At 43.6% G+C, this 12,687-nt stretch overlaps 1 protein-coding gene across 7 annotated transcripts in view; it reads right to left on the reverse strand.

The window, feature by feature from the left end:
• The window catches only part of ITSN1 (intersectin 1), a 209,186-nt gene that overhangs the window by 123,564 nt on the left and 72,935 nt on the right, over window positions 1–12,687 (reverse strand). For all 7 annotated transcript variants that reach the window (XR_009245151.1, XR_009245150.1, XM_058661672.1 and 4 more), the window contains exon 5: window positions 10,502–10,662. Coding sequence is in view for 5 of the 7 variants with exons in the window: in XM_058661672.1 (XP_058517655.1) it covers window positions 10,502–10,662 (161 nt within the window). In the remaining 2 variants the exon portion in view is untranslated. The remainder of the gene's footprint in view (window positions 1–10,501; window positions 10,663–12,687) is intronic.

Raw genomic sequence — 12,687 nt, forward strand, 5'->3', positions numbered from 1 at the left:
CTCACGGTTCACCAGTCGTCTGTGCATCCACACTGCGGGAGGGTCGGGTGGGTGTCTGCTTTGCAGCTGGCTTCCGGTGCAAAGTGCAGAGCCTCAGTCCTGAAGACACGTGTCTCACAGCCAGCACCAGGTCAAGCCAATGGAGCCAATGGCCCTAGATAGGGCAGATGCCCATGGGCTGTGAAAACAACCACTTCTGAAACAGAGCAGCTGAGAGCAGGCATCACCCTCCTTGCCAAAGCAATTACTACCAACATCAAAGCCTCTGTGTCCCAGGACCTACCCCACTGTGGCAGAACCTCTTTAACCAAGCTTAGGAGTTGTGGGGAAAGGAACTGTCTAGGAAAGAACGCCACAGACATCTCTTTTCACTGAAAATGCTACACTCTTGGAAGCTCCTCAAGCATAAATGATTTCCAGGTACTTGTGTAATTTTAATTTTCAGAGGACTGAAATAGTCACTTTGTCAGTTTTGTCCAGTTTAATAATTATTATTGGAAGAAGAGTTGCTAATCTCAATTTAGTCATGATTTTAAAAAATCCCACTGCTAAAATGCCTTTTCAGGGCCCAGCACGGTGGCCTAATGCTTAAATCCTCGCCTTGCATGTGTTGGGTTCCCATATGGGCTCCAGATCTAATCCCAGCTCCCAAAAGCCAGGAGCCAGGAACTTCTTCCGGGTCTCCCACACAGGTGCAAGGTCCCAAGGCTTTTGGGCCATCCTTGACTGCTTTCCCAAGCCACAAGCAGGGAGCTGGATGGGAAATGGAGCTGCTGGGATTTAGAACCGGCGACCAAATGGGATCCCGGCGCGTTCAAGGCGAGGACTTTAGCAGCTAGACCACGGTGCCGGGCCGAAAATAAACAAATCTTAAAAAAAAAAAAAGGCTTTTCAATTTTGTTGAATCTGAGGCTCTTCCATCTTTTTCTTATAATTCATCTGTTAAAAGGTTCAGGTCATGTAAAATCTTTAGGGTTTTGCTGTCTAGAATTTATTGATCACTTTCTCACAGTAGAGTTCAACATGTTCCTCTGTCCTCTGTAATTGTCTTCAAAAAGGGAGGCAGATCCAGGTTAGACCATAGCCAGGTTGGACCTCTTTGTCAGACTATAGGAAATGCATAACAGATAACACATAGCCAGCTGTCCATGACCCTGGTAATCACTGATGCTCCAATCCTAAAATTATTGATAGGAAGGAGACAAAGATGGACTAATCCTATTATCTCTAAGTCATTTATTAGATGGAAAACTCTTGTGAAGAGGTACTTCTCGTAAGAATCTATTAGTTGGTTATTCAGTTATACAGTTCATAACACAGGAGAAGCATGCATGATAAATATATAAATATATGATACTTCTTTTCCTGTTTACAAGGTAACCAATTTAATTAACTATGATTCTGCTAAAATGAATTATTTTTTAATATATGGTATTATTTAGTCATTGGTTTTAATATATTTACTGAGTTCTAACCATAGCATTTATTAATAAAGCTTAATTTGTTTTTGCCTAATGTGATCCTGTGCAGGTTGGCCTGAGACAATTCCAGCTGGTTAATATTACGAGAGGGATCATTCCAAGTACCTCACACTCCAGCACGAGAATCAGCCACTGCTCTATGAAATTCTGATTTCTCTTAGTGGGAAACTGGGGTTCAAGTCCAAACTATGGGCACTGTGGATATTCAAACTGCTACTAAAACTGATCAGTTCTTAGGCCTTTCCAGTGCTAGAAAGTGGACAGATAAATGAACAGAGAACAGAACTAGTTCTCTAATAAAAGACTACTCAAGAAGAGATCATGTTAATATTCCCTGAGTCCTTACAAGTTGTTAGCAGCTTTTTTATACTTTCTCTACTTTCAAATCAGTTTTTCCGGACACACACACAAAAAGAATTAGCTTTTCCTGCTCCACTTTCTTCGGACATAAAGCACCACTGGGCAGTAAGCGGGGGGAGTGAGAAGGAGATGCAGAGACTGAGGCTGATCTAATTTGCCTCGTTTTCTAAGTCGTATCTGTCTATTCTAAGTGCCCAGTCAATTTTCCTTCACTAGAGTATATCTTACTATTGTTCTTTCTAGGTTGATATTCTCTGGCACACCATATATTCTCTTTGAATGATATTTGCAAGTCTTATTTCTTTTTCTTTAATAGTCTTTTTTTAAATTAAATCAGATATACCGAGAGGAGGAGAGGCAGAGAGGAAGATCTTCCGTCTGATGATTCACTCCCCAAGCGGCTGCAATGGCTGGAGCTGAGCCAATCCAAAGCCAGGAGCCCGAAGCCCTCTCTGGGTCTCCCCTGCAGGTGCAGGGTCCCAAGGCTTTTGGGCCGTCCATGACTTGTTTTCCCAGGCCACAAGCAGGGAGCTGGATGGGAAGCAGGACTGCCTGGATACGAACCAGAGCCCACATGGGATCCCAGTAAGTAAAAGGCAAGGACTTAAGCCGCTAGGACACACCGGGCTGTAAGCCTTTTATTTCAGCAAATACATTGAATTCATTTCTACCATTTCTTCTATTCCCTTCATTTGGTTTCCATCTTTAAGCTCTAATACTAACCATGCATTCAATATTTTTCACTTCTGGCATATTTCAGTTTATAAAATTCTTTCCGTATTTTCTATGGTCTTTTAATTATCAAAATTAGCTTTTTATCTTTTATTTCTTTTCAGACAGTATTTCTTTTTTAAAAAAAAATCATCACATATTGAAAGTTAGAGTTACAGAAAGGAAGAGAATGCGAGGAAGAGAATGTGGGGAAGAGAGAGCTTGCATGTGCTGGTTTACGCCCCTGAGTGATGCAATGCCTGGCATGGAGCCAGGGCTTCATCTGGCTGGCTCATCTGGCTGGCTCATCTGGCTGGCAGTGGCTCAGAAACCTAAGCCACTCTGTACTGCTTTGCCCAGGATATTAGCAGGGAATAAGATAGGAAGTAGAGCAGCTGGACTTGAACCGGAACCCACATTGGTTTCTGGCTTTGCAGACAACAGCTTAATCAGCTATGTCACAACACTAGCCCCTAGTCTTTTATTTCTAAAATGATTTTTAATTGTCTCTTCTGAGTTCTGTCATCTTATTCCTGACATTTAAAAATCATGACTATATTGATCTTTCATAATATCTTTCCGTTTATTCTGAAATTGTGACTAATTGCTTCAATTGTCCACAAGGGTGTTATTATGGTTTTTGTTTTGTCTTGCTTTCTAATAATAACTTTGTGTGGGATGTGACCTTGCTCGATACTTTCACTTGATTATTTTTATGGGAGCCTGACTTCCTGGGATTTCCGGCCCCGGCCCTCCGCCCCCACGTGTGTCTGAACTTTCTCTTCCTCTGGCTCTGTGTTCCTGCACCACTCAACTTTGATTCCAATTCCTCTCAAGTCTAAGAGCAATCTTGCTGGTTCAGTGTGGAGCGTTCCCGGGGCTGTCCCGCTTCTGAATCTTCAGAATCCTGGGCCCTTGAGTTCACCTGGCACTGCAGCCAGCAGAACCTCTTTCGGTTGTAGTAGCTGTTCTCAGGCTAACTGGTCAAAGATTCTAGTGAAAGTCTACTAGCCACTTTGGGGTTCTCCTGCACACCAGATATAAGTTACTTCCTCCCACCTGCACGGTTATGGAGCTACACCCTACTGCTCTGTGTCTGCTGTTTTTACTAAGAGCAACTATTACTTGCAGGCAATCTTTGGAATGGTGTTGTTACACAGAACAGTTGTTCCTGAACAGTACAATCAATAGTAACCTTCACTTTTAGCCATCTTTTTATGCATGATCAATCTATAACTAGTGTCTATTATACATATTATGAGGAAAAAACAAGACTTGGGTTTGGGAAACACTAACAAAAATGTTGAAAGTTACTGAAAATCTAACAAAGGAAAATTCTAACCTAGATTTCACTAGTTTAAAAATTTACTAGCTACAGTCACCTAGATAACTAGCTCAGGGGCAGGCATTTGACCCAGCGGTTAAGGCAAAGGTCAGGATGCCCATCTTCCACATTGGGTACTTTGGTCTCACACCCATCTCCTGTTTCTGACTCCAGCAGGTGGCCAAAGTATCTGAGGTCCTGCCTCCTGGCACGCGCATTCAGGAAGTGGGCAATGGATACGAGCTGTGTCTCTCAAATTAATTAACTAAAAATAATAAATGATTTACATTTATACGTATATAAGATAGCAAGCATATGACCATGCATCTTATTTAGTTCAAATTAATCTTCTACATCAACACATACCAACACATGTGTCAGGTTGCCGTTGGTGTCACTTTTAAAAACCCCTCAAACGACTAAGATTACATATAAGATTATGACCATGTTAAATTATTCTCCAAATCATGGTGCTTTTGTAAAAATCTACTCAACTAAAAGCAATTAAAGATGTTTCATAAGCCTCATTCAGTCTTACAAAAGGCTTGACAACAGGATATTGTATCATACATGTCTGTTAATCTTTAAACCTTATCTGCACTAAAGAGTCATAATCTCAAAAGAAAGCTTACTTCTCAAAGACACTGAGAAGGGTTTGCAATAGCTCAGTTGAATTAGCATCCCAATAAACTAACCAGTCAATCAGCAACTCAAGGGAAAACACACAGAGAGCTTTGTAATTACTAACTGGTTTAAAAAAAAAAGAAAAAAAAAAAAATCTTAGGCTTCCAGACTGTTAGTCCTCCCTTGGATTGTAATTTCTTTTTCATTCGAAGGGATCCACTTGGGTTTCCAATCAGCCTTCCAGAGGCTGCTGTCCTTCCTAAGCTGTCTTGTCTGAAGAGGTTATTGCCTGAATATTCCAGAGGCTGCACTTCAGAGGCCATCATCTTTCCTGTGCTCAGTTCTTTTAAGAATTTCAATTTGCCCATTTGCCCTGTATCAGGAGTCTATATTTTCTCTTAAAAAAAAAAAAAAAGTGTGCACAGCCTAATGCCATGCTCCAGCTGTTACCTCATGGTACGGGCTCCCCCACCTTCCAAGCCTCTCACCAGGCTGTGGTGCCCACCTCCCCAGCTGAAACTGCTCACCCAGGTCATGCGCAAGTGCAGCACGGCAAACCTGATCATCAGCTTTCCGCCCCATTCTTCTTCATTCTCTTAGGAGCAGCACACACAATGCAGTACTATCTCGTCAAAACGACTTTTCCTGGTTACCAAGACACCAGTCTTCTCTCATTTCAATCCTGTCAGTCTCGATCTTTAGCTCCTTGGCTTTCACTGGACCTTTCAGAGTCAGGCCACACCATGACACGGTTCCCTAGCTCCTGTTCTTGTTTCCCTGCCCATTCCTCCTAGGTTTCTAAATCAGTCCAGAGTTTGCAGGCCCTTCCAGGTTCAAACTCGCACAGCCCACTGATCCTACCCCAGAAACCTAGTCCCTCCCCCGCCCCCGAACCATTTCTCTGTTATCACCATCTCCACAGAAAGCTGCGCCATCCATCCAGTGATTGAGATGTCATTTCCAACTCCTGGGAAGCCCTTTTGCCCTAATTCCTCCAAAAATGAAGGATTGAGGTAGGCAGCCAGTTCAGAGTCATGAGCTTGAAGTCACTCCCCCACCATCTAGGTGTTCCCTCTGGCCCACCTGGGACTCTCACCTATCATCACCTGGAACCTCAGAGGGGCAGTACTGCACTGCTGCGTAACCACTCCCCTCACGCGCCCCTATAAAGGCTCACGATGGGGAGGGGCTCACTCTCTAGTTACGTGCTTCCCTCACTCTGGCACTCTTGCCTTCCCAGTACCTGTTTGTTCTCTGGCTTCCCACAGATTAAGAACAGACATTCTCCGCGCATGGTCCCAGTGTGTCTGTATTGCCTCACCTTCTGTTCACTGCTTGGGTGGGACAGTGAAGATGTTAATGCAAAGATACTTAGTATTTCTTTTTTTTTTTTTTTTTAAAGAGAGGAAGATCTTCCGTCCGATGACTCACTCCCCAAGTGACTGCAACAGCTGGTGCTGAACCGATCCAAAGCCAGGAGCCAGGAACTTCTTATAGGTCTCCCACACAGGTGCAGGGTCCCAAGGCTTTTGGGTCATCCTTGACTGCTTTCCCAGGCCACAAGCAGGGAGCTGGATGGGAAGTGGGACTGCCGAGACTAGAACCGGTGCTCATATGGGATCCTGGTGCGTTCAAGGCAAGGACTTTAGCAGCTAGGCCACTGTGCTGGGCCCAATACTTTGTATTTCTAAGGTGTGTACTGTTGAGAGTTCCAGGAAAGTAAGGCCTCCAGTAATGAAAAGAAGGCAGAGAAGCTAGGGAAAGGTGAATGCTGGTAGCTTTGTAAGTGTGCCCAGGCTATTCGTTTCATGTCTCTCAGGATAACATATTGTTGGGGAAGCTGGGACACAGTTGTTCAGCTTAAAGGATGGACTTCAGGGTAATGACCATTTGCTCCTCTTAGGGTTACAATTGATTGGATTGCCATATGGACTTGTGGACCCTGTCATCACCAAGCTTGGTTAAGAAAGACTCCTTAATAAACCTTAGGTTTGACTGGAGTGATATGGAGTGATCTGGCTTGCACCCCACAACAGGGTCTCTCACCTCTCCTCCATTACAGACTGTCAATTACCCAGCACGAGTCACCATTACCTCAATTTGTGACAAGAGCCTCTTAACTCTAATCCAGGATGCCACTCCCATCTTCAAACACTCCAGGCTTCAGATAACACAGAAAGGCTCTTCCAGGGATCTATCCACCATCAGTTCTCTGTATTTTAAAAGCCCTCTGTAGCTTTCAACTCCTTGTACTTTAAAAGCCCTCCAACACTCAACACTCTACATCCTGCCTTAGTTCTTACCTTTGCCCTTTAGTGCTTTGCTACTGGTTTCTCAAACACCTACAGATTTTAACCTAGATTGTGCCTTTTTAAAACTCTTTTAAAAAAGAGTTTATTTTTATTGAAAAGCCAGATATGCAGAGAGGAAGACAGACAGGAAGAATATCTTCTGTCTGCTGGTTCACTCCCCACATGGCTGCAATGGCCGGGGCTAAGCGGACCTAAAGCCAGGAGCCAGGAGCTTCTTCCGGGTCTCCCATGTGGGTGCAGGGTCCCAAGGCTTTGGGCCATCCTCTAATGCTTTCCCAGGAGACAAGCAGAGGGCTGGGTTGGAAGCAGAGCTGCTGGGATATGAACAGGTGCCCATATGGGATCCCGGTATACGCAAGGTGAGGACTTTAGCTGCTTGGCTACTGCACCAGGTTCTTCAACAACTCTTGGCCAGAAGGCATCTCTGTTAAGCTATCACATGGTCCTCCACACCTAAGTCAGCTCAGAGGTCAGCTCCAGTGACAATTCTTCCCAGGCCATTCAGGCTCTGTACTCAGGGCAAACAAAAGAAATTGCCCTGAATAAAGAAATTCTCCTGAATTTAAGACCAGAGTTGAACTAAGGAACGAAGGTGTGAGGCACACCCAGAGAATGTCTCACTGCAGATGCCCTGAAGCAAATCCCAGCATCACTACATCCTATTAGATGATGACCACCGACCACCCGCCCACTGGTGGAATAATATCAGCAAGTTGTTCAGAGTTGTAATGGAAACTTTATTGGAAAATCCGCTCCTAGGCCCCCTTCGCGCAGAGGGGAAAGAGGAGGGAGGCGAAAAAGGGTCCCTGAGATAGGGGTGGAGGAGTTTTATAACCCCCTAGACACATGGGCAGGGAAAGGGGCTGTCCGTGTCTTAACTATGTAAGGAATGTCCATTTAGGTGTGCCATTGGTCAGTGGGAATCCCGCCAGGTCAGTGCCGTAACTGGCTCCAGTGGCTCCTTTGTTCCAGGCTGAGGCCTGGGAAATGCGCTGGGCTGGAGCAGACCAGCCCCGTGTCTCCAGTGCCCTGGGCAGCCATCACATCCCTTCTTTGCTGTAACACTGGGGACTCAAACAGAATGATTTCTTACACAACAGTCAGCTTGAGTGTCATGGAGGCGACATCCCTGCATACACGTTTACGTCGCCTGGTTGTCTGGTGCTAGCAAAGGTACTGTGGATAACAAGAGCCTTTAGAGAAATCACGGGTTGGGATAAACTACTTGATGTTGGAGAAGACAGCCAGCTGTCCAGCTGCTCAGAATCTCAGTCCTTTCATGCACAACACAGCTATTAGCTTCTGCAAAGATTTAGGAATAAAAATGTACGTGAAGGGACTTAAAATTTAAGGGACAGGAAATGCAAAGTCAGATCATTTTTATTATTAGTTTGAAGACAACAGTAATAGAAGATCTGTTCCTTGGCAGCTGGAAAGTCCAGGCTGAAACAAAGAGGTGAAACTGAATACAATTTGCGAGTCAATCTGGAGCACCTTGACAATCATCAACTTTTAACTTCTCTTATTTCCCCGATATACCATAATGGTCTACACTCTGCAAATAATAAAATAATAATAATAATAATTTACTGAGAATATCCACACAAGGAGAGCCAGGTTAGAAAAGACAGGGAGAAGCCTGGGTGGAGAGATATAGGCAGGCTGGCTGAGAGGGATCAGAAATCAAGCAGGCTCCCTGAGAAGCAGAGACCTAAGTGAAGGGAAATCACACCCAGCGGTAGGGCCATAACTTCTTGAAAATGAACCAACAGTAGCTCCACAGCTGAAATTCTTATTATAGCAGAATGGACAAAGAGAAAACAGATTAAACGCTACAGGAAGAATGACTGACCCCAGGGCTTGAGAGAAAAATAAGAAGTGAGATGCCTCTGGTCACCTGAGCTTCCTCCACTAGGAACTGTCTCCTCACAGCACTGGAAGAAGGCCAAAGACAATCAAATGCCCTTGCGCTATTTTAGCACCTGGATCTTGACCAACAACTGGCTAAAGGAGCCTTCTGGGATGCAGTGATTTTCACTTAAATAATAAGCTGGTTAACTAGATGAGTAAGCATCACAACCACACCAGACACAAAGGCCCCTCCTAGGTAGGCTCCCCCTCTTCTTCTGCAACACTGTCCTAATCATCTAAAAATCTCTGCCAAAGTCAATCTTTGTCCTTACAAAACCAGCCTGGTGGCTAACCTCACCACTGAAAGTCAAAACATAGTCTGCTTTTAATAGAACATCTTGGGGCTGGTGCAATGGTTCAACTGGCTAACCCTCTACCTCCAAGTACCAGTATCCCATATGGGAGCTGGTTCATATCTCAGTTGTTCCACTTCCCATCCAGCTCCCTACTTCTGGCCTGGAAAAGCAGTAGAGGAGGGCCCAAAACCTTGGGACCCTAAATGTGTGTTGAGAGGCCCAGAGGAAGCTCCTGGTTCCTGGCTTTGTTGGCTCATCTCTGGCCGTTGCGACCATTTAGGGAGTGAACCAGTGAATGGAAGTTCTTTCTGTCTCTCCTTTTCTCTGTAAATCTGCCTTTCCAATGAAAGTAAATAAATCTTTTTAAAAATTAATAGAATATCTAAGTAAAACAAGAATATTTTAGCTTATTATTCATTTAATCAGATTCAACATGAATTACTATTCATTTTCCCCTCCCAAATCTACTTCAGTTTATCACCTTCCATCAAACAGATCAGGATGAAAACAGCGAAAGAAATTCTACCAACAAGTTGTCTTTTCTTTTAACTGTTTTGTTTAAGAATCCTCCAGGAATCAGAATCCTGGAATCAGAATCCTGCAATCTTCAAGTCAATCCAAGGTTAAAGTTTAAGGTGAGAACAAAGACATCAGAGAAACAGACAACTTCCATCAGTGAATTATCATAATTCATTTGGAACACAAATATCAGGATGAGCGCTAACAACAGAGTTACATCTTTAACTGGGAGAAGAATGCTCATTTTTATTCTATTCCGCTGAGTTCTAAGAACTTAATATGCAGCCCAGCGCAGTAGCCTAGTAACCAAAGTCCTTGCCTTGAATGTGCCGGGATCTCCTTTGGTTACTGGTTCTAACCCCAGCCGCCCCGCTTCCCATCCAGCTTCCTGCTTGTGGCCCGGGAAAGCAGACAATGAAGGCACAGGCTCTGGGCTCTAGGCTTCAGATCGGCGCAGTTCTGGCACTCAGGGAGTGAATCGAAGGACTGAAGATCTTCCTCTCTGTCTTTCCTTCTCTCCGCATATCTGACTTTCCAATAGAAATAAAATAAATCTTAAAAAAAAAAAGAACTTAATGTGGCCAAACACCTCGATATTATGACTTTAAAGTTATTTCTAGATAGTGTTGTCTATGGAATTGATTATGCAACAGAAGTCAAGTTGTGTGGAAACTTTGAAAGCCCAAAGAAAACAGGGAATGATATGAAGGCTCAGCGTGAAGAGAAGCAGCAGCAGGCCACACACTTGCCCCCTGCCCTGAGACGGACAGTCTTGCCTTCTACAGCTTTGTACAACTTTCATCCTATGGTTGCAAGGTAAAGGCGCCGCCCCTTCCCTTCAGCACTGTCCTCCTGCACAGGGTCATCATACTGTTTAATAATGCTATGATTTTGAAATATAAGGGGAAGATGGATCAGAGTAAAAGGGGGAAGTGTATTTTGAAAATACGGTCGTAAACTTACCAAACGCTGGTGTACTGGAGATGGCGACTGGCTGCTGCTTCATGACCGGTGGAAGTGCAGAGGGGAGCTGATAACCTTGCAGCTTCAGTTTGATGAGTTTCATGGCTATGGAAAACTCCACTTGATCCATTCTTCCATCATTGTTCATGTCAGCTAGTGCCCTGCAAACCAAGCAGCAGGTACTCAGAACAGCTGTGACCACCCAAAAGCCTATCCCAAAAACTGCCACAACCCATTGATACAAACACCTTCTCCTTTGGGACAGAATAAAACAAAACCTGAAATCCCGGCAAAGTTTGAAAGAAGTATGAAATCCTCTTATTTTTAACTCTGCTACTATTTACATATATGATACATACATCACAGAAATTTTCAGTCCAAGCGTGGGAATTTGTACTTTGGGCATCAACAGTGTTTCTTTTTGGAGTGGTGAAAATGTACTAAAATTATATAATGGTGATGGTTGCAACAACATTGAATATGCTGCAAACTAATGAATTAAACACTTCAGAAAAATGCTACTACATGAAATATATGCTACAATAAAGTCATGACCAGAAGAAGGGTTCAGAAACACAGTATTATTCCCAGACATCCATGGTTAGATGGCGTGGATTCCTCTCCAGGACTGTGGAGGAGGCATTTTGGGAATGTGACATGAAGTGACATCTGATGCAATGCATGATGTACCATACATCTTTCTAAAATTCCTCCCCACCCACCCCAACTTTCCAAAGCAGGAGAAAGCCCCCATGTACTGCTTCACTCCCCCAGTGACCAGCAATGGATGGGCCCGGGGTTGAGCATAAGTCAGGAGCCTAGAACTCAATCCAGCTCCCGCACATGTATCGCAGGCACTCAGCTACCTCAGTTATCACTATTTCCCAAAGTCTGCATTAGCGGTACTCTAGAATCAGGACTCAGAAATGAAATTCAAACCGTGCTGCTTTGAGAAGTGTGTGTGTGTCCCAACAATTGCTTTATCCCTGTATAAAATATTTTTAAAAGATATTCAACTATTTTACATGGTTTTCATGACGAAAACAGTTCCCATTAGTCAACCTCAATGCAACTAGTAAATAAACAGATGCCCAGCTTGCTGCTCACACCAGTGCCCAAGAAAATGTTCTGTAGTAAGAAGCAGAACTCCTGAACATAAAGCAATGAGTGCAAAGGGGAGAAAAGACTTTATGGTAAGGATTTGATCAGAACATTTAGTGCTTATAAAAATGAGGAAGAAGAAAAACGTGTAACCCTCTAATTCTTAGGTTTAATTTAAAATTCCCCACCATATTCCCAATATTAAATGAAAATTTTGTAGTTAAAAAAAAATCATTCGCAGTTAAGCAAATTTAACAGTTGGACTCTTTGGTAACAGAAAACTCAGACAAATTTGGGGGTTACAGTAGTTAATCCCACAAAGCACAGCCCTCTACTTATCCCTGTCAGTTTGGCCCAACACACTGGGATACAAGTTGGCTTCTATCTCTAAAGACTTCTCTACAAAGACTGTTTCAATTCTGCCATCCATCTCCTCTCCCAGTCAATCTTATTGTTCTGGTTTTCTTATTTTTAACAGAGCCCCCAAAAGACTAACTGTAAATCAGAAAACATAGAAGTTTAATTCACAAAAAATCCGTGGTGAAAAATAGGTGCTACAAACAGCATAACTCAAAACAATTCTGATATAAAACTCTAAAGACAAAATGATTTTATAGACGGTATTTGGGCTGCTACTTACTGTAAGCTATCCTATAGGAACAACACATACAGTTCAGAGAGGAAGCGGGAGCCCAGGTGTACTGGATATAAAGTCTAAACTTCCTGTTTGATTTGCACAAATAAACTATAGTGTATCACTTACAAACTGCCGGTGGGAAAAGCACTACAACCCTGTGCAATGGCTCAACTGGCTGGTCTGCCTCTCTGTATGCGCCAGGATCATATGGGCACTGGTTTGTGTCCCGCTGCTCCACTTTACTTCCAGCTCCCTGCTTGTGGCCTGGGAAAGCAGTGAAGAATGGCACAAAGCCTTGGGACCCTGCACCTTGTGTGGAATCCAGAGGGAGCTCCTGGCTCCTGATTAAGGATCAGCTCAGCTCTGGCCATTGTGACCAGTGAACTAGCCCTTTCTCTGACTCTCCTTCTCTCTGTAACTTTGACATTCCAATAAAAATAAATAAAAC

The sequence above is a fragment of the Ochotona princeps genome, chromosome 3 (assembly GCF_030435755.1).
Source record: "Ochotona princeps isolate mOchPri1 chromosome 3, mOchPri1.hap1, whole genome shotgun sequence".
Taxonomy (NCBI): Eukaryota; Metazoa; Chordata; class Mammalia; order Lagomorpha; family Ochotonidae; genus Ochotona; species Ochotona princeps.